This window comes from Phascolarctos cinereus, unplaced genomic scaffold (assembly GCF_003287225.1).
Source record: "Phascolarctos cinereus isolate Bilbo 61053 unplaced genomic scaffold, phaCin_HiC Scaffold_726;HRSCAF=1367, whole genome shotgun sequence".
Lineage (NCBI taxonomy): Eukaryota > Metazoa > Chordata > Mammalia > Diprotodontia > Phascolarctidae > Phascolarctos > Phascolarctos cinereus.
The window spans coordinates 46,572,803-46,600,802 of record NW_027556098.1 but is presented as its reverse complement, the minus strand read 5'-3'; the positions used below and the strand labels follow the sequence as shown (position 1 = coordinate 46,600,802).

Below are 28,000 nucleotides of genomic sequence, written 5' to 3'. Positions count from 1 at the left end.
GTTCACAATATCTAAATTCAAATCCCAACCTTGGTACTTGGTAATCTTAGATGAATTTTTGAGCTTTGAGAATCTCCATTTACTTTTCTATAAAGTGAAAAGTTTGACTAAATTACCCTAGACTACAAATCATGACAAAATTGAAATGCAATGCCAAGTTAAAATGGGACTTTCAAAGAATATCCATTTGTTTCATCAGTTACTTACCTATTCTGTTTCTTTGTCTCTGTGCCTGTTTGTCTTTGTCTCTCCCTCTCTGCCTCCATCTCTCTATCTCTCCTTTTCTGTCCATCTCTCTGTCTCTCTTTGTCTCTGTCTCTTTGTCTCTTAGTAAGGGTTACACAGATGTAGTAAGGATACCTGAAGGTGCCACTCACATCAAAGTTCGACAATTCAAGGCAAAAGACCAGAACAGATTCACTGCTTACTTAGCCCTGAAAAAGAAAAATGGTGAGTACTTGATCAATGGAAAGTATATGATATCTACATCAGAGACCATTATTGACATCAATGGGACTGTCATGAACTACAGTGGTTGGAGCCACAAGGATGACTTCTTGCATGGGATGGGGTATTCAGCTACAAAAGAGATTCTTATAGTTCAGATTCTTGCAACAGACCCAAGCAAAGCAGTAGATGTCCGCTATAGCTTCTTCGTTCCCAAAAAGTCAACATCCAAATCAAACTCAGTCAGTCATCATGGAAGCAATAAAATGGGATCACAGACCTCACAGCTACAGTGGGTTACTGGCCCGTGGCTTTCCTGTTCTAGAACATGTGACACAGGCTGGCACACCAGGACTGTGCAGTGCCAAGATGGACACAAAAAATTAGCAAAAGGATGTCTACTGTCACAGAGACCCTCGGCATTCAAGCAGTGTTTTCTAAAGAAATGCTAGCACATGGTTATGATTTTGTTTAGAAAAACAATTGAGCAAGACACCACTGACATACCTTGGGTGGAAAAATCTAAACTTCATTGTAATTATTTTCTTGATTCAAATTATGGGCAGAATCTGCTTTTCAAACCTTGGAATATAACAAAGAAATCCTTGAAAATTAAGTCCTCTAGGCCTAAAAGGAGTAGAAAAATAAATGAATGTAAGCTCATAAGGTATTTGAAGAGTACAAACCTATTTCCCCTTGATCACCTACCTCTTAAAAATGCCTTTGAAGACATCATAATAATTTTTGATCATGATTTATTTTTGCTGTTTGTAAATATATAATTTTATATAACTTGATTCTATTAAAAATAATTCATTCTATACATAAAGTGATTGACCAAAGTAGGTCTGCAGCTGTTTTCAGTTTCACCCATTTTCCAGAAAGAGCTGTGGATATTTTACTGGAAAATATAAGCTTGTTGTTGATAGTAGACAATATATTTTTTAAAAGACTAACACCATGACAAAACGTAATTTTAAAAACTGTTGAGCAGAGATTATCAGAATACTTATCAACATATATAGAGGTTCTCTGATATATTAGTACCTGTATTTTTCAGGTTGCCAGCCAAATTGATTAGAACACATTTTGTATGTATGTATGTCTATAGAATTTGGATTTTTTCAAACTTCAGTGGGGGGGTGTGCTGAAATTTAGTATTTACAAAAAAAATCAAATATTTACAATATTGTCAACTATATATTCTTGACTGTTTTCTTCCTGTGGTTTGCAAGTGAAATTTGGAGTTTCATGTGCCTAAAAATAGCTGTTGGAGAGGCTATATTTTCCTTAATAAGGAAAGACACCCAACAAATAGTATTGTAGCTCTACTTAAAACTCTATATCCTGGAATCCCTCTTACCAGAAAATATGTAATGTGCTGTTTGTCTATTTTGTTTTGTTAAAAACTATATTACATAAGGAATTAGTGTTTTGATTACCTTAAATACTCGGTTTTACTAAAACATATTGTGTCACTCAGAAATTAACCACATCCAGATGTGGTTGCTATCAATGTCAGTAAGGCTTTTTCCATGTAGAAGTTAATAATTTATTTTTTTAAAAGAGAAAAATAATTGGTATATCAAACATACTTCACATACTAAAGACTTCTTTCCCAAATGAAAAGCATATTATTGTAGTAGTAATATGCTAGAAAAAAAAAAACTATTGTATTAACCATAAACATGCAGGCTTCTCTCCTCCTCAACCAAATTTTTGTTACATGAGTTTAAAGTCTGAAAACATGTAGCCTTTTACAATTTTTAGACCACTAATGCCATTTAGACCATATTATAATTTTTAAAAGAGAATCACAGAGAGCTAAACTTGGAGAAATTTCAGAGTATCCTTTTATCTTAGTTTTATAATAGTCGTAACCACATATATTTGATGTTATAGTACTAGTAGACATGACATATCTTATGGAAGCATGGATTTTTATGTATTATGTTTTCATAAAGCAAAGAATGCTTATAATCCATTGATTTAAATGGTTATTTAGAAGTATTTAACTTCAAAGATACTCAATATTTGGCAGAAGAAAAAAATTATTTGATTTAAGTCATTCAACTCATACCAATCCAGCTGACAGGCTTCCTGACACAGACTGTGATGGCTGTGTTTAAATTCTGTGTTTTAATTTATGTCTTTTCACTGAACAGTCTTTTTGTATATTCCAACTGCCTAGAGTGTGTTACTTCATTTGCAATGTATTTTAGCATAACACCGGCTTTGTAATCCTGGCAGTCTCGGAGACCAACTGATACAATATCCAATGTATTTATTTACACCATTTTTCTTGATTTCGCTCTTATGTGACATATCCTCTTCACACAATCAAAACACATTGTACATGGTTCTGTAAGAAAAAAAATCAGTTGAAGTCATTCACTTGTATCACCAAAACTCATATTTCAGCTGATTGGATACTTTGTAGGTTTATCCTCAACCCATAATTTTGCACCATTTGATTGGGATCATGCTGAAGATGGATATTGAGTTCATCATTGCAGGCAAATAGGAGGATATAAATGAGGTGACCTCTTCCAATTCTCAGCTTGTGATCCTATAAATATGCCTGAAAAATTCTAGGGTCCTAGAAGTACAGGGCTACCTCCTCCTAACAAACCTGAGTTGAGTCAAAAATCATTACATGCATTCCTGTTTCTCTGTGATGGAGCCATAAAATATTGTAGATATAAAAAACAAGTGGTGCTTTTCATTTTCTTTCTGAAGAAAATATTCCTCTTGAATATTAATCTACAGTGTTAGTATTTATTACTCAAATGACCTAGAGAGTTAACAACAAACCACTATATCTAACTGCTCTATTTAAAGGACCCTGTTTCTTTTGCCCAAGCAGTATCTGCTGCTATTATTGGTGGATAAGGATAGAATGACTCTAGGAATGTATGTACAAAGGATGGAATGACTAAGACTGGATAATGCAGTTCAGAGAAATGGACACTTCCATATCTCTAAAGAATAAAGAATGTGTGTTAGGGAAAAAGAGAGCAATTCAGTCTTCTGAGGTCCCTTCCTGCTCTAGATCTATGGTCCTGTAGATTAATTTTCTGCTTAGCAGTGGGAGGCAGCATGATGCATTGAAAAAGTGCTGGTTTTGGAGTCAGAGAACCTAAGTTCAAATCCCTTCTTTGTTAGTTACAATTTTTAAAAAAATCTCAGTGTCTTGGTATCATAATCTGTAAAATGGGAGGGTTTACAGGAGATTACCTTTAAGGCATCTTCCAATTCTGATCCTGTGATCCTATAAACATGCCTTATTTTCATTCATGCCTGAAAAATCCTAGGGTCCTTAAAGCTCAGGAGTGCTTCCTCCTAACAAACTTCAGTTGAAGTGAAATGCTCAGGTTTGATGACAATGAAATTTCACCCACAAAAGTTAGTAACTTCTAGAATTTCTTTCCTTATGAAGAAAAAAGGATGAGAGAAAATAGCTTCTTTTTCTGATTACATGATTTAATTTTGCCTCCGTGTTTAAAAGTACTTGATAGGACAGTCTTATGGATTTGGCAGATTCAAGCCTTTTTTACCCTTCTTGCTAAATAATTTTGTCCCAGTTTAGAAAAGAGAATTCAATCACAAAGATAAAAAAGAAATATTGCACTGAGAAAGAATTTACTGTTTTTGCACCTGGTATGTGAACTTGTGTGATGAAATTATTTATTTTTATTTAATAAAAATGTCAATTTTACAAATTCTTATATATAATATATATTTTATACATATATTATATGTATATATTATATATACATGCACATGTATATATAACATTATATACATAATGTTTTTCTAGATGTACTCCTTTTTTTTTAAAAAAAGTTATGCTTCCTATGTGTATTGTGAAGTCCATTTTTGTGAGTTTGCACTGATTGCCTTTGTATCTTTAATAGAAAAGCTTTCCTTGTTTTATTACACATATATAGATATATGTATTTGCATATCTTTTAAAATATCTACATCTAAAGACAGGAAAGGCAATGCAATATAATTGAGACCTGGTCCTAGAGTCAGGAAGACCTTGTGTGACACACTAGGCAAATTGCTGGTATGCACTTAGAAGGAATTTCCACACCAAGTCTTCTTTGATGAAATCACAAGTCTAAATAACAACAACAAAAATTATACATGGATACACATGTATATCCATACACATATGCATATCCAGATTCTGATACTATGTCTTTCCTTTTTAAAGAAGTTTCTGATTTGAAGTTCCACTATTGATAGTATTCATCTCTTCTTTCTACCATGATGATCTTTTTAAGACAGGGCTTGGGGCTTTCCTCTTAAATGAGCCTCAGATTAGGATGCAATGCCTATTCACCAAATGTTGTCCTTGCATTGATATGATGCAAGAAATTCATTGCAGTTCTACAGACATTAAATACCTATTATGTTCAGAGCACTGTTGCAAGTATTAAGGGATTAAAGAAAGTTTTTGAGCCTTTCCAGGTAGAGCTCATAACTGTGCTCAAATCATATAGATTACTATAATTTAGATAGTGATTACATTCACTATGTATGAGTGTTGGATGCCCATTACTGGGGGGGGGCAGGGTCCTTGTGGTAGAAGTGCCAAGTAGAACTCTTCCACAGACCGCAGTGGTTAGCATCAGGAACAGTGGAATATACTTCCTGGCTATGATGCCCTACAAATACAGTGACCCTTGTGGGGGTGATTTGTGTCAGACTGAAAAACAAAAACAAAAACAAATTGCTTCATATCAAAATTGACAAATACATTCTTCAGATCTGAGAAATTCACACTAGGTCTTTGCTCATTATCAATATGGATGTAATGAGATAGCTCATAATAGCTTTTCAGTATTTTTAGAAGTATTGTACTAGTGGTATAAGTAATTTTGTTAATTCTCTAGTTCCTTTCTAGTTCCCCTCTCTATAGTCCTTTGTGGTTCACAAAACGCTTTCTTCACCACACCCCTGGGAGGTAGATAATGAAAATAGTACAGTATTTCCCATTTTAGGAAAGAGGTATAAGCCAGATCTGCTTTATGGATTCAAAGCCACTTCTACTTTTTATGGCTTTATGGCCATATTTATTAAGATGAATTACTCTTATGTCTAAGTAAGAGTGAACAAAATATTATTAACTACGTAGGTTATTACTATAGGTATACTAATCCAAAAGCCAAAGTGGACTGGACATATAAATAGAAACATGTAAAGCTTTACTATTTTTCAAAAAATTTACCATCTTAGACTATGTTCACATTGCTCAAACAAATTACTTAACTGAACTGACCATTAAAGTCAATTAAATTGTCCATTTAGTAGCCTTATATTGTCATTAATTATGAAAATGATTTATCTGTAGTCATTTTAAATAATCCTGTCAATATCAACAGATTGTATACCATGCAATTAAGTACATATGAAAATTTGACTAGGAATCCATAAAGAAACCAAAAACAGTTTTGTAGAAATCTATATTCAGTTTGGGAAAGTAGTTAATATTATATGGTGTAGGACTCAATGAGAATCTAGGTATAAGTTAATAACTATTTCATAAAAGGAGGTCAGAGCTGAATTTTTTAAATAAGTCAGTTCAATTCCTTGATCACTGGCTTGATATCATAGTTGCAACAAAGCAAGATTGATGCTTGTGGCCTTAATCTTATGGTTTCACTAACTATATGGAAAAGCCATGCCATGCCCAAAACAAAGCCAACAAACAAAAAACCATAACTAATTCTTTGATCCAGTCTTCATTACCCATGGTTATATAAGGTTCATCAGAATAAACAAAAGTTTAACACTGTGATGGAAGATCGTGATCATAAACAAAGAAACCTTAAGCTTTATAGGGGCATTATCTGACTCCTCCTATGATAATGTCCAAAAGTTGGCATTTCAACACAATATAAACATGTGAGTCTATGTGTGTAGGGGCATATGTATTTTTTTCTAATGATTTCTCAATAAAAGCAAATAACACTATTATTTTGGGTAACAATAAATGTGAGTATGATACTATAAAAATTTGAAAACATAATTAATCAAAGTTCATTCTTTTCAACTATGATTGGTGCCCTTAAGGCTATCCTGGTATATACATAGCTGAAGATTTTCTCTTGTTTATTTGAAGAATGAGACAAATGGTGTTGTAGCTATACACATCTATGATGAATGAAAAATTTAAGAGGATCAAATTGGAAAAGCAGAATACTCAGTGAGTAAAATTTAAGTATTTATCCATACATTCCATATTACCTTTAAGTGACAACAATGGATTTGTTGGCCTACTTTGTTTTGTCTTCTGTGGTGTTGTACAGTACACAGCTATTATGTCTTAAACATACTTTGTTATCATTCACAATATATATCAGAATATTAAAAGTATTCCTACCCACTTTGGAAATACAATGTAGATTTAGAATTGAACATCAGTTTCTTGTGTGACTGCAACAATTGACTCTGTAATTATATATGTTTATATGTACAAATATATACACACATATCTCCATACTCACTATGAAAGGATATTTATCAAGCATGGCAGAAAAGTTATTGGTCTATAATTCTAGAAATTAGTATTAAAAATATTTCTTATATGTTATAAACACTACTTAATGGAAATTATGTATGTGCTTTGTAAGTATACTTTGTCAAAATCTAAACAAATAGAAAAAATGATAGGTTCAATTTGAAGATTTAAGCAATGATATAAACTGTTATTTTATTTTTGTATCAAATAATACAGAATTATCAGAAAATCACCAGGCAAGAAACACAAATTGAGTATTAAAAAGATGAGAGGGAAAAAAGGTATCTTGAAAGTTATTTGCATAGAAGATTGAAGCCTTACATACTGTACTTGAGCAATCAATAGTAATAGTCCATTATCTGCTACTCTCAGAAGGTTGTATTTCTTTGTGGATTTGTGATTTGTGTATTATAATTAATACAAAAAAAAGAACCCAACAACAAAATTCTTTGGAAAATTAAGAGGTACATAATTTTAAATGGATTTTGAACTATTTAAATTTGTTCCATATGAATAATTATTAAAGCACTATCAGGTAGTTTACACTATTCAACAGTCAGTTTTTCAGGTAAGAACTATTTCAACTGAGCCATTTGAGACATATTATTTTACCTTCTTAACGAAAGTTTAGTTTACATATTAATGATTAGTGATTATTTAATGATATATTATTTTGCTCCATAACATTAAATACTTGGTACATACCAATTGCTATATATCAGCTTACATGGAAATAATAAATATAAACTGTATATTAGGTCACTTAGAAAACCACATGTGATATGCCTGTGGGTTGTGATTCTACTTTTGTATACTAAATTCAAGAATGTACACTGAAAGAGTTAAATCTCCTGAAGACATGGTACTCAGTACTCTCTACACATGTTATTTTTTTTAAAAAAGAATATTCTAAATATGAGATTAATGATACAAGACAATGATCAAAGCACACTTACTCATAAAAGAACTAGATAGCAAAAAAGTAAAGAAGATATTTTTCCCAATAACATTTGTACTATTTGACTTTCCAAAAACAATGTTTTTAAACATGTAAAGTTATTATGATTCACTTTATACCCAAAATGGTGCTTTCCTCCCCCACATACATCCTAAGCTTGAAATCATGACACATTATAAATTGTCACTTCACTGAGATGGCCAAAATGGCACTTATATTGCTAGAAATAGAGTTAGCCAGATGATTAAGCCAACATCCTAAAAGTACTAATAAATTTAATTATGAAATTTGACTTTCAAAAAACTGAATTGACTAAACATTTCATCAAATTGGCCATTTATTTTGGCATCATAAAAACTATACCAATAAGTGGTCATTACATACATAGATTTTATATCTACTAAGTGTTGAGAATTGGATTCATGTTCATAGGACAAAATTCATATGAAATAACTAGGGAAGGGGAGACAGACATATGGACTGGAGTTGTCAAGGGAGGCTTCATAGACAAACTGAGCCTTGAAAGATGGGTAAAATTGGGTGAAGAAAAAGCAGTTTTATGCAGTGGAATAATATGGTGTTAGGGTGTAGAGAAATCTGCAGGCCAAGGAGAGGTTCCTGCTCATTTTGGTGCAGGAGCTACCTTCCTTTGCATTGTATATAGTGGACACTTGTAATTATTTGCATTTTGCCTCACCCATTAGAATGTGAGCTCCTTGAGGGCAGGGACTGCCTTTCTTTGTATCACCAGCACTTAGCACAGTAGGTGCCTAATAAATGTTTCTTGGCTGGGTTTATTTGCCCTTGCACAAATCTCTTAGCATGCATAGTGCAGTGGCAACATTTTTTGCAAGTACATAAGTTTACGTCCTAAAAGTTTACATAAAGCAGTCTATCCCTCTACTACTGAAATATATTACTAACAAATACTGTGCATTTCTATTGCCTATGCATTCATTTTATTTCCCTGCTGCTATTTCATAACGAATAAACATTCCTTTCTATAACTAATCTTCTATAGGAGGTCAAATTAAAGGCTGGTTATCTGGTCTCCTTGTTCATACAAACTTTTAATTTGTACTGTTATACAAATTATTGTACATATAATGGACTATTGGAAAAGGGCTTATGGAATTCACTGTCTAATTAGTTCACTTTTGTTGTACATCCATTCTTTTCCTATGAAGTAAGAATGAATTACTAAGCAGGCAATCTCCCTTATTCTCCATTTTATGTTCTCATTCCTTTGTAATGTATATTTTATGGTTAGGGACAATGAGAATGCTAACCTTATTGAATTAAGTAATAATGGAAATTACTGGATAGATAAGAGAAACAATCATGGCTTCTTGATCAGGAGCATGATGTGATGCAGCTGCAGAAAGTTAACATGGCAGGAGTAAGATGTTTTGGATGAGACAAAGCAGAACAAGTGGGGGAACTGGAGGCATGGAGTTGAATTAGAAGACTATTATAGTTATCCATGCAAGAGGTTATGAAGCCTCAATAATGTCATAAAAATTGAGACTAGGGGCAGGTAGTGGTGCAGTGGATAGAGCACCGGCCCTGGAATCAGGAGGGCCCAAGTTTAAATCTGGCCTCAGACACATAACACTTAATAGCTGTGTGACCCTAGGCAAGTCACTTAACCCCATTGCCTAGCCAAAAAAAAAGAATACAAAGAAACCAGTTTCATATTTTTCTAGCATATTGGGAGGGACGGGGGCGGGATGTAGTAGGTTAACTTGCTCTGATCTACATTTGGTTGTGTTAAAACATGGGACTGATGAGATAAGGTATATGTGATTCAAACACAAAGTGGGGCTGCTATTAAAATAGGACAAGGTAAGGCCCAGTACAAGTGCAGACAGGCTTAACTCCAAAATACAAGGCAATTTAATGTCCAGATGAAAGTAACTGAGAAGCCAGAGAAGTAAGAGTGCAGAGTTGAGAGCTATGTAGAAGCTGGTTGCTCAGAATTTGAACAGGAAAGTTTAAGTTAAAACAAGTTACAACTACTAAGTAGTTTGGATGTATTATTGCAGTATATACTTGAAATCCACCTCTTGAAAACTAACTTCCATATCTTTGGGCAGGGCCAAAGCCTGAGGAAAACTAACAATTTTTCTTTTAAATTGAAAAGATTTTACAATAAGTTTTATGGCAATTAAGTAATACAATATGCCCTGTGTAATCAATTGTGTTTGACCTATTCCACGTGGTATTGAGATGTTTCAATATCTTGAAAGTGAAATTAACTAATTTTTGTTTTAAATAAATTATTATATTTCTTTATTAAAACATTGGTGAAAGAGCGATATCTCTGCTTTTCCATGTCTGAAGAAAATCTAAACTATCAAATTAATTAATGAAGCTTCATTAACCAGCAAATAAGAGGTACCAGAAGTAAAAGCAAAATACTAGGAAGTAGTGAATAGCCTTGAAGATAAGGATGTGATAGGACCACTGGGCTAGGAGCTATGAGTTCTAACTTTGCTGCTAATTAACTATCAAGTCACAACACATCTGACAACAAATGACAAATTTGAATGAAAATCTCTGTTATGTCTCTTCCAGTTCTTCAAAACTATATAACTGGGAGAATGGCACATATTATCACTTCTACCTTCACACTACCTCTACTATATGCCCCTTTCTCTCTACACGCACAGCCACATCCCATGTCACATACCCCTCCCCCTCTTAATAAATTAGTGGCTATTACCTCTAGGATCAAATATAAAGTCCTTTGTTTGGCATTTAAAGCTCTTCATAACCTAGTTTCTACCTACCTTTCCAGTCTTCTTACTATTTCCCTCCACATACTCACTTTTGAATTCTGATTTAGTTGTCAACTATATTAACTATCTTATGATGGCTATGGACCATTTCTTTTTTACCTTGGTAAAAATATTTAGTATCATAGGGTCAGTGACACTAGAATCCTCCTTCTATGTAGATATCAACAGATTAATGATTACTTCTGGGGTTTGGTCATTCAACTAATTCTTAATTCAACTAATTACACTATCATCTAGTCCAGTGGTTTACATTTAGTGGTTTGCAGACCCTCTCAGGTTTGCAATGGCGGTTGAAGATGCTGGTGCTAAAAATTCTTTATGAAACCTTAAGCAATATATAATCAGTCAGTTATGTTACAAACACATTTTTCCTCTGTGACAACAATCATGTATATATGTTTGAAGCATTCAAGTTTGATTCTGCAGTGATTTGAAACCATGATCATGAGACACATCCACAATGATTTTGATGTTTCTGCAGTGGTTACATCAAAGTGACTGCTTTGGACTGCAATATGTTTTTGCAGTTTTTTGACATGGCATCAAATTGTTTTCAAAGCACTACAAGGGTTCAACATTCAGCCTCAAATTGGTTCACAACAGATGATCAGATACAAACATATAACCTCATTTGCATTCTGTACAGTGTACTAGATTGCCTCCTTCATTCTCCTCTGTTACGAATGTTTGCATTCTTCTAGGACAAAAAACAGGTTGTTTGAAAACCCTTATCTCTGGGCATGTGCATTATCTTGAAACCATGCCCTATCATAAATGTTCTGCAGAAACAAATCTTGTTTTTCCTGTCATTGAAGTGTTGAAGCAGTTTTGAAATTTAGACTTATCTTCTGCTTGTATTATTATTCTTTCTAGCAAATTATCAAATGAACTGGTTGGCAACACTGGTCTGTTTGTTCAGTAGATCTCTGTGAGACGATAGCTGATTTGCCAGTGGTAGAAGAGAAGAAAGTCATGTCTGAAAAGATTCTTTCCTTATAAACATTAGTTTATGTATCGACATTGTTTTAAAGCAAAATTTGCACTTAAATGTTAAGTACATTTATCATTTAATAACAGCACTTGTCATTAGCCACTAGAAAAGTGAAAATTTTATATCATAATTAGCTATTTATTTTCATTGATTGGTTAGATGGTCAAAACTAAAAAAAATAATAATTTTAATCTCAGCAAGACAGCTTGTAAAATTCTCCTACCATCTTCTATGACATATTTGTGTACCTAAGCATTTTCACATTATTCTTGTTTTAAATCAAAATACATAAATAAATTCAATGTGGGACCAGATTTAAGACTGTGTTTGTCTAGTGTTGAACTAAATATTACAAACTTTTGTTCAAATAAAAGAGTGCATAATAAAAATTAAGTTTACATATGATTGTTATATTATGTTAAAGGCTCTTCCTTCCAAGTTGTAACTTATTTCATTAAAATGTTATTTATATTCAATAAAATTTGTAAAAATAAAAAAATTATATGTAGGCTTACAGGTAATAGTAAGCATATGATTTTGACCTTACTGGATTACTTCTTTTAATTCTTGCAGAATGTCCCACATAAAATATTTAGAATTATTTTATAATTGGAGTTTTCTAATTTTTCTACTTGGAGTTTTCATAATAAAATTTGAATAGAAATTTGTATTTTACAGTTATAATCGTATGATATAAATTTATCTTGGAGGCAAAAGTTACTTATAATTACTTAAATCTAAAAGAATATTTTGGGTAGGTATATTAAGTTATGCTGAGTATTCACAACACATTTTTTGGTGGTTATTAAAAGGAATAAATGGAACCAAAAACATTAGGAATCACTGATCCCTTAGATCAATGACCTATATTCCACATAGGTCACTATTAGACTATAGATTAGATAGATCACTACACAGAGACATATAACTATATCTCTCATTGTCCAGAAGGAGAGCACGACAGACTTTTTTGCTTTGCTGAAATTTAGGCAAACTATTAATTCCCCTAATCCAGTCTAATTACTCTGTTGAAGTTAGTCTGCTGACAATGGGGTCATGCCGGCTATTAGTGATTCTTGTGTTTTCCAAATGTTCACAAACCGACCCTTTCATAATATGGTCTAAAATTTTTCCAGCTTCACCAGCGTATAGTTTGCAGCATCTACTTTCTTTGCCTTTTGGAATATAAGGACAGCATTAACACAACTCCAATCCCATGGCACCTCTTCTATTGTCCAAGATCTTTCCAAAGTCACCAACAGTAGCTAAACAATGGCATCTTTCAGTTCTTTCATTACCCTCTGATTTAGTCCCTTCAGATTTGATGATTTGAATTCTTTAAAAAATAAAGTTACTCCTTACCATTTCCTCAGTCACATTAGATTTCAACTCCACATAACAGTGCTGGTCCCTTCCAGAAGCCTACAAGGATTGGAGATCTGATGGCTAGACAGAGCAGGGATACTTTATTCTGGAATGTCTCCTGGTTCCCACTGATTTGGGGAAGTGATGAGTTAGCCTTCCTTCCAGAGATTGCCTTGACCTTAAATGGTGGCCACTGTAGAACTTGCTGGTGGCTGAGAGGAGTTGTAACCTGGCTCCTTATGTTGAACTTTACCAGTCCTGAGTCAAGCCATAGTTCGACTGGCCATGTTCTGCCTGGAACAAAAACATCCATAAGCAGTAGGGGCACGTGCTGCAAAGGAGCAAGTGCAGAGATTCCTAGTGTCAATAAGGCATTATACAAGGCGGAATCTTGATGAGACTAACTTAGGATCCTCCTGGACTAACTGCACATTCATCTGCTTCCTCATCTTACCCATCCCAACAAAGAACAGAGTGAAAAAGAAAACAAACTGAAGGACTGACATTAGACCTATCATCTCTTTAAGTATTCTTTTTGAGTTTTCCTGTTATGGATTTGAAACGGTATTAAGAACAGATTACTATCATATCTGTACTAAGTCTGCCTACTTTAATACAGGGGAAACTTAAAAGAAAGGGACACAATCTGGAGGAGGGAAGATTTATATTCTTGAGATGTTGCAAAAAAATTTTTGTCAGTGCAAACTGGGAGTTTGAGCCACATATTTAACAGAGTTGAGAGATCACGTGAGATAGAGAAACAATAATTTCTGGGAAAATACTTCCAGAAACATGAGTCAGTAGCCACAGAGGCAGGTGAGTGACCTGAGGCCCCAGTCACTTTCCTGCCTTTCTCTCCTAAAAGACAGTATACAGGTTTTAAAAGGAAAGCCATACTCTAGAAAAATATGAGCTGCTAAGGAAACTCTACATGTGAAGGGAGAGGGAGAGAGCTCCTAGAGCAGACAGGGCCTAAAGGTCAAGGATGATTGACAGCTCTTTCTGCCTTGTTCACTGGAAGCTCCTAGTGGATATGTCCTTATTAGCCCATTTTGTTCTATCCTTTCTAATCCAAATTTTGTTCTCCTTGATGGACAAAACAAAAACAAAATAAGAGCCCAATTGTTTTACCTGCTCTGTCATTTGTTACAATTGCTTAATCCATTCTCCAAAACTCATTTCAAGTCTTCTCCATAGGAAAGACCTGAACTTGACTGACAGTTCAATCATTTATGACTAATTATGTTACTTTGGTCAAAAAACCCACCCGCTTCAGCTTTTTCTCATTTGTAAAATGGGGATATCTGTCCTATCTTAGTTAAATGAACATTTTTAATGATGGTACCTGCCCATTGAAATACACAATGCAATTTGCCTTGCTGTGTACTACTGTAGGAGTTTCTATGATGACTAGCACGTAAAAATATAAATTTTTTTTTTAGGCAACTGGAGCCAAGTGACTTGCCCAGGGTCACATAGCTAGTAAGTGTCAAATGTTTGACCTGAGGCTGGATTTTAACTCAGGTCCTCCTGACTTCCGGGCCAGTGCTGTATCCACTGTGCCACCTAGCTGCCCCTTAAAATATTAATTTCTAAAGAACATAATATAAGTTGAAATCTACATTTTAAAAGTTACATTGTTAGTGATTTTAATGTTTAAAATATCAAATCTGAAGGTTTAAAAAAATCTATAGAATTGCATCCAAAGTCACAAAATCTCTAAAGAATCTGCCTTTTCCATAGCATGGCAGTGTAAAAGCGTGCTTGACTTGGAGCCAAGAGAAACTTGTGTTGGAGTCTTACCACCAACACACTCCCTCAAATAAATGCATTTCCCAGTTTGTCAATCTACCCATTTCTTACTCCATCTCAGCTACACAGAGAGGTGGTCAGACACTTGATTTTGCCATCACCTGGAAATGTTCCATTTCCAAGGCCATGAACTCCCAAATTCCTTTATCTGATCACAACCTTTTTATCATTCCACCTTTCCCAATGCCATATGACCCATATAACATTTACCATGACCTTCAAGATCCTTCAGAGAATGTCTCTTTCTTCTTGAACTTTCTGCAGCCTTTGACACTATTGATCATCCTTTTTCTAGATACTATTTCCTCTCTAGATTTTCATGACATTGCTCGTGGTTCTCCTCCTACCTCTTTGTTCCTAATCAGTCTCCTTTTCTGGATCTTCATGAAGTCATGCCCACTGTCCATAGATGCCATGCATGTCCCCAGAAATTTAGGCCTCTTCTTCCTATATGCTATTTCTCTTGATAATTTCATCAGCTCTCAGTGGTTCAAAGATGATTTCAAAATCTTCATAGGCTGTCCCAAAAGTTTTAGTGTGGCTTGGCACTAAGTTTATATCTTCCTGATTCCAGGCCCATTGCTCAACTGTCCATCAAACTTCCTAGGCTCTCTTCCCTTCTCCCACTATACCTAGAAATAGTTTTATTTTGACAGTACTGAAAGATGAAACAAAAAGGAAGAGGATAAACCAAAGAAGGAAATGGCAAGAAGGATGAGGAACTTATAATCTCACAGAGTCAGGGTATACAAGTAGAAATATATGCAGACTTGAAAAAAGTGGGGAAAATGGGTATCACCTGAATTTCACTTTCATCTAAACTGGCCAACAGAAGGCAAAAAATATGCATAAATAAACACACCCACACACAACAATTTTATAGAGGAATATATTCAAATCAATAAGGAAACAAAAAGAAATAGGAAGAGGGAGAAAAGATATTATAAGATAGAGAGAGTAGATTCAGGGAAAAAGCATAAAACAAACCGTAAGCTGCTAAGGAGATAGTGACTTTAAGTTCAAAAGAAGGAAAGAGTAAAACCTGCAATGAAAACAAAGAGAAAAAAAGGTGTAAAAGAATAGGATGTAGGAAAAGATAAAATTAATTACTGTAATTGTGAATGTGATTAATTCATCCATTATAGCAGAATGGATTAGAAAGCAAAATACCACAATAGCTTGTTTATAACAAACATACTTAAAATAGAAAAAACTATCACAGAGTTAAAATAGATTGGAACAAAGTCTATTTTGCTTCAGTTGAATGCAAAAAAAGATCAGGAGTAGCAAATATAATTTCAGATAAAGCAAAAGCAAAAAAAAAACAAGGAAGAAAAATAAAGGTAATTTTAAATTGTTAAAATTTGTTAAAAAGTAATTTTATCAAAATATAGTTACCCTCTTTGTTTCATAGACATTCATTCATAGACAATGAATTAATTTTAATACATGTACTGAATGACATTGCACCTTAAGACTTAAAAGAAAAACTAAGTAAAATTGTAATAGTAGAAGACCTCACTGTACCCCTTTCAGTCCCAAAATAAACCAAAAATAATAGAATTAGAAATAGAATAACAGAATAATAGAATTATAGAAAATTTTGATATTTCTGGTTATTATTAAATGAGAATAGAAAGATGCGTACAGGACTTCCAGCTCATATAACCAACAAAATGGAATACTAGACATTTTGTCCAATCTTACTATATCTCCAACCACTCTAAAAATAGAATTATACACCAAAGATAAAGCAGTTCCAGCTGTCCCCTCAATATAGGACACCAAGACACAAACAAGGTAAAAAGTCAATGAACTAAAAGCAGAGAAAGCAAATAATTCCTCACCTCTAACTCCTACTCACTCAGAGATCCCTATCCTACCATGCACCACATTCCCAGACGCTGGACTGCACAAGCCAACCCACACACATACAACGGAAGTCAGCAGAATTCAACTCTATGCCCTCACTCACTCCTCTCAGTGCTGTGGGAGATTCAGAGTAGAAATTTACTCAAGTAGCAGTAGCAGCAGTAGTGCCACAAAAGAGCTCAGTCAGAACAGAGGGAACAGAGCAGGCAGGATCTACACCCTGATCCCCAACCTGCACCTCCTCCTAATGCTGAAGAGATCTAAACTCCAACAACATAATTTTGCTCAGGCTGCTATAACAGCATGGTAACACTCTGAACCACTGGGTCAGAGAACTGAGGAACAGAGGGAACAGGAAAAGAATATCTGTGGCTCTATGGCACTCCATTAAACCTGAGGGAAAATGCCAAGTATCCAACTGAGACCAGTTTTGTCCCCTGAGAAATCAATAGCTTCAGAGACTGAGGCTGGTGAACTGTGAACTGACTGCCAAGCATTAGAGGAGGCTGAGGCTCTTTGAGATCCAGCGCTCAGGGAAACTGCCATCTAAGATTATACAGTCAAAAAGTAAACAATAGGGGAAAATAAGAGGGAAAAAGACTGAAATTATCAAAGATCTCAGGAGGAAGAAAACTTAAAGACAAAAGCAGATATATTAACAAAGAAGATAATTTCAGAAAGAAAAATGGCTTCCAGATCAAGTAAAAGATCTCAGGCACTTTATGAATAAATATTACAAGACAAAAGAAAATGAATAAACACTTGATGAAATAGAAGACTCAGTGGATTACCAGTAGAGTTTGGAACCATAGCAGGATGTGTCTGAATAGTTTAAAAGAGAAATAAGAATTATGAAAGCAAAATGTATGGCCTACAAGAAGAAATGATTGGCAGAAGAAGATAGACTTGAATTATATATGTGACAAATCTCAGCAAAGAAACAAAATAGAAGATAACTTGTCAGAAATGTAAATACATAGAAGTGAAGTATAATCTAGGAGAAATCAAGTATTCAAAGAAAACATGATCTATATACAGTCAGAATATATTGACCTCAAAGACAAGATCTGCAGAAATAACTTAGGGATCATAAGTCTCCTAAAAGAAAGTGACAAGTCAAAAAATCTTGAACACCAGTGCAAGAAATAGTATAAGAAAATTTCCCAGAACTTTTAAGCACAGAGGAAAATGTGCCAATCAAAAGAATTCACAGATCACTCGGGGGGGGGGGGAAATAAAACTGTACTGCAGACTCCAAGACCCATAGCAGTTAAATTTCCATTTACAATTCAACTGACAAACAACAAATTCTGGGTCAGGAGAAATATCTTTAAATATGAAGGAAAGGCAATTCAAATACCACAAAACTATTCTGCACCCAACAGAAACTGTAGGAGGGCTACAGAATAATGTGTGCTGACAAGCAATGGAACTCAAGCTGCAACGGAAGGTGACCTTCCCTGTAACTCTGAACCTAACCACAAATGAAAAAAAGATGTGCAATAAAAAAGAGGCATTTAAAATATTTCCTAAAAGAAAAGCAGACCTAAAGAAATTATTTGCTTTTAAAACAGTCTAAGGAGGCAGCTAGTGGATAGAACCCTGGCCCTGAAGTCAGGAGGACCTGAATTCAAATCCAGCCTCAGATCAAAGAATTGACATTTACCAGGTGTGTGACCCTGGGCAAGTCACTTAACCCCCCCAAAAAACCCCAAAACCAACAACACTCTAGACAACAGATATTCAAGATGGGTAATAAATAAGACAACAATGAAAGACAGCAGCAAAATAAGAAGTAAGAGAGGGTATTGAGAGATTCCTTTATGAAAACACAAAATGTTAAAATAGAAATAAAATAGAAGTGATTATAGAAGCAGGCCTGAAACATCGTGGACTAAACTCACAACATTTCCTCTACAAACGAATCAATTTTTTAAGGAGGACTAAATTACAGAATGGGAGGGCACATAAAAAGGAGGAGGAAGAAGAAGGAGGGGGAAATGCAATGTTCCCTAATCAAATTTTTTTTTAAAAAACTAGCAATGAAGATAATTTAACTCCTAAAGCATCTTTCCAGAGAATGGGTAAGGAGGCAGAGGGAAGGATTGAAAAGGGAGGGGGAAGGGCAGCTAGGTGATGTAGTGGATAGAGCACCGGTCATGAAGTCAGGAGGACCTGAGTTCAAATCTCACCTCAGACCAAACACTTGACACTTACTAGCTGTGTGACCCTGGGCAAGCCACTTAACCCCAATTGCTTAAAAAAAAAAGGAAAAGAAAGAAAGAGAAAAGGGAGCGGGCAAAGGTAGCATAAATGTCATTTCAGTTGGGGGAAGGGATATCACTCATGAATCATCCTATAGGAAAAGAGAGATATCCTATAAAGGGAGATGGAGACTTTACAATGAGTATTAGCTGCAGAGATTAAAGGACAACATGGAGAGTTAGAAGGCATGGACCTAGGGAAGAGATTTACAAGGCAATAACAAAAACTGTTTAGAAGGGGTATCCAAAATAGGTACCTCAAAAGTTTTAATTCCATGAGGAATACAGAAAATAAAGGAAGCCTAAATAAACATAAAAACATGAATTTTTAAAAAGTAGAATAGACAGAAAGAGAAGGTAAAGAGTAAAGAAAATGAGAAAAAGAAACCATTCTTAGAAAAAAGCATAAAAAAGACATTAAAAGACTAATGAAGAAAACAAAGTCACAGTTTCAGGGCCAAGAGGAACACTGGTACTTGTGGCTGCAAGAGAGCAGGAGCCCTTCTTGGGTAAAGATAAGAGTGTAGACTAAGAGAGCAGTGACCATACCTCTCCCAGGATAACTGTACCTTGGAAGCACCAAAAATTTACAGAACTCCAGAACTAGCACTGAAAACAATAACACAAAAAGCCTGAAGCTTGGGACACCACAAGGGGTGAACAGAGCCAAATTTTAACATAAAGTTCAAAGTCAAGAAATAGCCTGAGGAAAAGAGCAAACAACAAAAGAGAACTTGACAATAAAAACTTACTACAGTGGCAAGGAAGATCAAGACATAAAGTTAGAAGAAGACAACAATGTGAGAACATCTACAAGCAAAGCCTCAAAGAAAAATGCTAATTAAACCCCAAACAAAAAATAAAAAAGAATTCCTAGAAGAGTTAAGAGATTGGTAGAGGAAAAACTAGGCAAAGAAATGAGTAATGTAAGAAAATTATGAAAAGAGAATTAATAGCTTGGTAAAAGAGGCACAAAAATACTGAAGAAAATATCACCTTAAAAAACAGAATTGTCCTAATGGCAAAAGAGGCACAAAAGCTCACTGAAGAAAAGAATTCCTTAAGAATTAGAATTGGGCAAGTAGAAGCTAATGGCTGCTTCAGATGTCAAGAAAAAATAAAACAAAGAATGAAAAAATAGAAGACAATGTGAAATACTCATTGGAAAAATAACTGACCTGGTAAATAGATTGAGGAGAAATTATTTAAGAATTATTGGACTATCTGAAAGCATGATAAAAAAGAGCCTAGACATCACATTTCAATAAATTACATATCAAAATTGCCCCAATATCTTACATCCAGAGGATAAAATAGAAATTGAAAGAATCCACCAATCACCTCCTGAAAAAGATCCCAAAATGAAAATGCTCAGGAATATTATAGTCAAATTCCAGAGCTTCCAGGTCAAGGAGAAAATACTGTAAGCAGTAAAAAAGAAACAATTCAAATATCATGCAACTACACCCAGAGAAAGAATTGTGGAGTGTGAATGCTGATTGAAGCACATTATCTTCACTCATTGTTTTTTGTTTTCAGTGGCTTTCCTCTTTTATTCTGTTTCTTCTTCACAACATGACCAGTCTGGAAATATGTTTCCATGATTGCACATGTATAACCTCTCAGATTGCTTACCATCTTGGGGAGGGGAAAAGGAAGGGAGGGAGAAAAAATTTGGAACTCAAAATCTTATTAAAAATGAATATTGAAAACTCTCTTTACATATAATTGGAAAAAGTGAGATACTGTTAAAAAAGAAAAATTGAAAAGTTATTCCTCTCTAAAAGAAGCAAATTTTAAAGCTTAATTCAAATCTAAACTCAAAGTTATGAAGGAAAAAGTAATTAACCTTAAAATTAAATCAAAATTTTAAAAATCAAAATTAAAATGTTATAGTACAGTTATTTCCCAGTAAAATTTAATAATAAAGGAAATTCTACTTAGAAGTAATAAGAAAGAATTAAAATAATATTTAAGCTCAAAGCTGAAAATAAAACAAAACTTTCCCCCTCCCCACAAAAAAATTATCCCAGACAAAATTCCCATGCATAACCAAAGTGCCTGTTTGGGTTGATCCTATACAGGGAATAGGAAGCTAGGTATTCCCTCCCATCTGCTCCTCACCTTGACAATTTTAGCATAGCTTTCCCTATTCTAGCCACTTCTTTTCTTCTCCCATTGGGCTCAACTTTCTATTTACTGTCCTCAACTCCACCCATCCAGGAGAATGTCTTCTGAAAATGTATGTAGGGAAACAATAGAATCACGAGCCATGTTAGTCAGCTGCACTAGATATCCATTGTTCTTTTTAGCTCCTGGGGCAGAAGACCTGTATCCATACTTACTCACCTTTGGAAAGTTCACAAAATACAAAATTAATATCAATAATATTGTCTCTCATTTACTTAAGTACCCAGCCAAAATCAAATCTCAACATTTAAACAGAAGTTTTGAACACCTGCCCCTTTCATCATCATCTGTGTATTTTATCCTCACTGCCCTTGTCTCTTTTTACCTTCCTCTATTCAAGATAATATAACAAATAGATTAAAAAGTAATGATCAATCAGACTTTAGCCAGAATTCAAACTAATTAAACAAAAATTTTAGCTGTATTTTTGAAGGACAGAAATAAGCATTGGAATAAGAACTCTTCCCTGGCAGAGAGAGGGAAAGTGAAGACAAGATGGGGTCACAGAAAGGGTCATTTATTATCTACAACCTTAAGTAGTTACAGTCTCTCTATTCTCTGCCCCAGAAGTTATATACGTAGTTTAAGCCCCTCAGTCGTGATAGCGGCAGCAACTACTTTGGTAGCAAAATTCTCCCTCCATATCTCTGGTTCCTTAGTCAAACTGGGCACTTGACCCCTCCTCCTAACTCTGTGTCCTAGTGTACACGCTCCCTCTCAAAAGAGCCTCTCAGTCTCTTTCAGGGCAGGGAGAAAATTAATACTATCTTATTATTACACAAACTTTCCTTGTTCCAAAAATTAAAACAAGCCAAAAGATTCTGTTCCAGACAGTCGAACTTCATCTTCTAGTATGCACTTCTGTATATTCAAAGAGGCGTCCAGAATTACAAAATCATAGACAGTAAATTTATCAAAATTTTAGATGACACAAAGCTGAGAGGGATAGGCAACATATAAATGACAATATTCAAAGAACTTGATAGGTTAAAGTATGATGAAACAAGATGAAATTTAATAGAGATAGCAGTGGTCATAAAAAATTATGTTGAGTTAAAAATTATAAGCAAGTTGTGAAAGTCCTTTGAACTGACCCCTGACCAGATCCCACCTTTGCCTTAAAAGAAGGCACAGAGTGCACCAGACCATATGAGCCCTTGCCTAACTTCAGCTAACCTCTTGCCCAGATCCCACCAGGATAACCACTCCCCACCACCTTTATAACAACTTCTTTTCCCCTTTTCTCCTTCCCAAACAGATGCTGACCTACACATTCCCACCCTCAATGGGGGAGTACCACTCTACCCTCACCCTCAGTCTCATTCTCTTCTTTCCAAAGGTTATGGGACCAAGCACTTCTAGGTCCCTCCTCCATACTCCCCACCCTACAGGATAAAAATGGCTTTGATGAGCAAAGGAAAAAAAACTACAGTCCTTCCAGTAAGATGGCAGATCATTGGTCTTTTCAGTTAGTCTTGCAGCTGAACCCTACTATATGTGTTGTCTCTACCAATTAGAGTACAAGCTTCTGTAGAATAGGGACTATCTCACTTTTCTATTTGTATGCCCAGCACTTAGGATAGTGCTTGATACAAGCAAGTCCTTAAATGCTTTTTTCATTCATTCAAGTAAAAGATATGGGATGTATGGCTAGATGGCAATTTATCTGAAAAAGTGTTGAGGGTTTTAATGGATTGCAAGTTCTGTAAGGATACATTAGTATAGAGGGAATAATTCTGCTGCACCCTATGCCAGTCTGATCATAGAGTTCTGAACACCACATTTTAGGAAGGATGCTCAATGTATCCAAAGAAGGGCAACCAGGGTGGGGAAGGTCCTTAAGTGCTTGCCGTATAAATATGTGTTTGAGGATCCTGGACTTTTTTTTCTCATGAAAAAGAGAGATTTAGGAAAAAGACAACTATCTTTAACAATTTAAAGCACTGTCAGAAGTATTTGAGTTGCTATACCTTGGCCCTGGTGAACAAAACAAGGAGCAATGAGTGGAAGTTAAAAAGAGGCAAACATGGCTTGATATGAGGGAGAAAATTCCTGATTAGAGATATTTAAAATTGAAACAGACTGTCTGAGAGAAAATGGGTAACCCCTCTTCCAAGCAAAGCCTAGATAACATTTTAGAGGGAATATCAGGTATAGATTAAACTAAATGGCCACTAAGGTCCTTTTTAACTCTGAAAAATTATGATTGTGCTGTCATCCAGTTTTCACAATATTAATTTACCCTTTTTTATGTGTTTGTGTGCTAAAGAGGCAACATAATTTAGTGGAAAGAGCACTGAACTTGGACTAAGCCTGAGTTAAAATCCCAGCTCTCTCACTTTATAAACCTCTGGGCATAACAAATGAGGGCCTAAGTGTCTTTATCTATAATAACTCACGAGGTTATCCTGAGGGAAGTGCTTTGTAAACTCTGAAATGTTACTTAAGCTATGTTTGTCTCAAAAGATATTTGGATGAAGGATGACTTTTTTTTAGGCAAAGCATTTTGATCCACTATGGAATACTTCCTAGAAATAAAAAAAAAGGAAATAATTTATTTTCTGTATCTAAAGGCACATTTTTATGACAAAAGGTTTTTTTAAAATTTAATCCTAAAGTGGTTTTTAAAGCATTTAAAAGTAATTATAGTGTTTTTCAACACAAAAACTTGTCATCAAAATAATCACATTTTTATAGTACTCTCTTTATATAGTTTTTAAGGTCTGCAAAGAGCTTTTCTGTGTAAGGATTATGGTGTCTTATTATCCTCATTTTAGAGATGAGAAAACTGAGATTGAAATGTTAGGTGACTTGCTTATAAGTATCTGGTGCAGAATTGAAACCCAGGCCTTCTTACTCCAGCATTTGTTCCATTATGATCTGCTGCTTAAGCAGTTTTCATGGAGAATATGTACCTGACATCACTTACTCATTTAAAAAAAATTCCTGTCTCTTCAATTAAATTATAACTATATCAAAGACACAGATCTTATTTATTTTCTTTTAACCTTCTCATATCCGCCTAGGTCAGGAGTAGGGAATCTGTGGCCTCGAGGCCATATGTGGCCCTTTAGGTCCTCAAGTGTGACCCTTTGACTGATTCCAAACTTCACAGAACAAATCCCCTTAATAAAATGATTTATTCTGTAAAACTTGGACTCAGCCAAAAGGCCGGTGACCTTAGGTCCTGAGTCAATGTTCTGCCTTCAGTGAGTATTCAATAAACTGTTGATTAATGAGAATGAACTTTAAACCCATTAGGCTACTATCCAGCCCTACAACACTGTCCTTTTGATATGATAAACATTCTTAGAAAAATATTTCCAGTACTGTCCCAACTTTTTAGGAAAATTTTACATACTTGCAACATATACTTGCAACATATTTTGGTCTGTCTTTGCTACAGCAGTAGCAAAGTATCTAGAAGTTATTACCCTGAACACTGTTGCTTTGTGTGTTTTTAGACAATCAAGACAACTCTGGTGGAAATGACCTCATATACCACATGTGCCTGTGGATACATTATCATATTGAATGAACCCTGAGTATTAATGGGACAATTAAAGGATTATGCAGCAAGCAAGGCACACACACAGATGATTATAATAAGGCACCTAGATTCCTGCTTTCAGTCACATGTGAATCACTTTTTTAAAATATGCAAATTAGGCTCATTCTTTTTAGGTCATTAGTTTTGTGCATAGAGCCAGGTTTGCACATTCTCTTCCTGAGCTGGATGGAACATTTTCCATATAGCCAAATAAAAACCATAGAGGATAATGAAATCTCTGTTCCACCTATGTTTTTAAAATAATATTTTACTTTTGGTGGTGGACAATGTGTATTTCCAAAATGTTAACATTAACTAGAAGACTTCTAAGGAATTCAAAAGTTCACTGGTACTTGTGGAGAATTCAGATTCAATCTAAAACATGAACAATTAGTTGTGGATACAGTTTCTTTTGTTTTAGAATGTGACATACTAAAAGGATCATGGTGAAAATACCAACCAGACTTATACCCAATCCAATGCCAAAATATACATTCATAAACTTGGCCCTTCAGATGAGCTCTAATGCTCTGCTATTTGACTTCAAAGGATGGGGAAATTGTGGGAGGTTTTTCTTTCTATTTTGTTTGGGTTTTGACCAATTACAGTCTCCTAATTCAGAGAGAAAATCACCAATAACAAAAAAAAAGGCTGCAAGTCTGGTTAAAACCAAAAATGGGACCACAATATCTTACGACTCTATAGGGCACTAGATTTGGAGTCATGAAGACCTAGATTCAAATCCCACTATCTGTGTACCCTCGGCAAGTTACTAAACCTCTCTGGGTCTCAGTATCCTCATCTGTAAAATGAGAACCTCTCCACTGTAAAATATAAAGATTTCTATAAATACTTTAAACTATTATCATTTTTATTGCTATATTCAGCTTTTAAAAATTATTTACTTTATTCATTTCTTTTTGTTTGTTTTTTGTTTGTTTTTGTGTGTGTCTGTATGTATGAGACAATTGGGGTTAAGTGACTTGCCCAGAGTCACACAGCTAGTGAGTATTATATGTGTGAGGTCAGATTTGAACTCAGGTCCTCCTGACTCCAGGACCAGTGCTTTATCCACTGTGCCAACTAGCTGCCCCTTTTATTAATTTCTTTTGCAGATGTATGGATCTATAGCTTCAGTTTTTGTACTTTACCAATATAGGTATCAACTCTCCTGTGCCTTCAGTGAAGTCATTTGTGACTTACTTTGGGCTATAAGTTTATTACTCTGAAGCAAAATTTCTGAGGATAAACTTCTTCAAACTTAGCCAAGCTGATCTTCAGAAGTCAAATACCGTCCACGTCCAGAACTTTATTAAAAGAATTTTCATTTGGAGAGGAACTTCTAACATTTATGATATGTACTGGCATAACCTTTAAAGACCCAAGAAATAATGACACATCAGAAAATGTTAATGCATAAGTAGTATGGAATCTAAGAGTTATTTATATGGCTCTACACAATTTCAGAGTGTAGACTAGTCCTAATACAGATGATCATAATCAGACAACACCTATTTGGAGATGGAGCCTTTGCTTGACTGGTGAGATTGGATATCCCAACCCCAGGGACTGCTGAGTCCTTTCTCCCATGAGAAACTTCTTGTTCTTGAGTACCTTATTACTTTTCCCTGAGTCACTACAACAATGTTGTAGGTCTATGTTACGCCCATAAACTGTGGCCTCTAGTACCAAACTAAGGGTTTACATCAACCAATCTTTATTTCAGGCATGGTCCAAAATTATAACTCTTTAGCTTTTTATGCCCTTATCTACAGTTTACACTAAAGAAAATCTTGAAATATATCTCTAATATGGTTCATGTCTAAGGTTAAAGGGTCTCCAGATCCTGGCATTAGAATTCAGGCTAACACACTACAAATAACAGGCATACGTCAACCTTTATTTTACCTCATATAAAATGTAAAAACATAAAATATCCACAAACAATACAGCAAAACATATAAAGGATTCATAGTATCTATAAAGAATCTACACAATTTCCCTCTCTCTCCACTGAGTCCCATTTTCCACATGGTTCTAAAGTTCTCCACACTCATAACCTCTCCTCAAAAAAGTAATACATTTGGAGTTTCTAGGGGGGCAAACACTCAAGATTCCAGCAAGAACTGTTTTCCATCAAGATTCACGGCACTACTCTGTAGTTTGGGATCCCTCTAGAAGAGAAATAAAGCAAATTGTAAATAAGGTTTGGCTCATTCTTATCCCCAGTGCCTAGCATGGTTCCTTTCACATAGTTCTCACTTAATGTATTTGTTGATTGATTGATTGAGGCTTGTAGATGGTCAGCTCCCTGACATTCATGTGATCTCATTTCACCCTAGAGACACATGCTGGCATCCAGTCTTTGAGGACTTGGTCTTGCCTAGAAGAGAAATGCATTTGGGGCTGCTAGACAAGCAAACCTATTTTCATTAGACCTATTGCATCCAAATAACAGTGACACTGTTATTTGACACTGCTACTCTCCTCAAGTTTCAGACATATAATATGTGACAAATTCTGGAACTCTCCTCTTTGATCATATTGCTTCTTTCCTTCAGTGTCATCTCTAAGACTAGGACTAGTGACTATAGATACTCCACCACAGACTTGCTTGTTAATGTTTCAGGTGGAAAGGTTGTCATCTCTGGGGCACTTGGCATTGTGGTTCCTCTTTCCACAGCTTCCATGTGGATAAGAGCATGTGGTTTCTATGTGCCTTGCCCCAAGATAGCCATTATGAACTCTGCTATATTCTCCTGGCTTTTCTAGAGGAAAGATTGGGGTGTATATGTAATGAGAGGAGACAGAGAAAAGAGATTGAGTAGGTCTTTTGGCTCTTTTTATAGGCCAGCACAAGTAGGAGTTGCTCTTATAAAAACATATCCCACTAGAGTCCATGCCAGCCAATTTGACCAGCATCAGTGAAACCTATCCTCCAGGAAATTCCAAGGGAGATGTCTTCTTTCTCCATAAGAAAATGCAACCAACATTCTAAAGTCTTGAAACTGTGTATAGTTCATCCAGTTGACCAGGGAACTCCTTTGACCAACCACCTACACCATAAAGAAAGTTGATGTCTGTTAACACCAAGGCTCTTAGCCCACCATCTAACTTTTCCTTGGACAATACCATATTCCTCTGTGTATCATTTAGCCTCTAGACAGATGGAGACTCCTTTCCCAGTTTCAGCTTCTTTTTTCTCTACCACTAATCCT

The 28,000-nt window shown here is 35.1% G+C and overlaps 1 protein-coding gene across 1 annotated transcript in view; it reads left to right on the top strand.

Annotated features, from left to right (window-relative positions):
* The window catches only part of ADAMTS5 (ADAM metallopeptidase with thrombospondin type 1 motif 5), a 93,073-nt gene extending 80,939 nt beyond the window's left edge, over window positions 1-12,134 (top strand). The window contains exon 8 of the mRNA XM_020996009.2: window positions 332-12,134. Within this exon, the coding sequence (XP_020851668.1) occupies window positions 332-899 (568 nt within the window). The 3' untranslated portion in view covers window positions 900-12,134. The remainder of the gene's footprint in view (window positions 1-331) is intronic.
* Window positions 12,135-28,000: the final 15,866 nt, after the last annotated feature.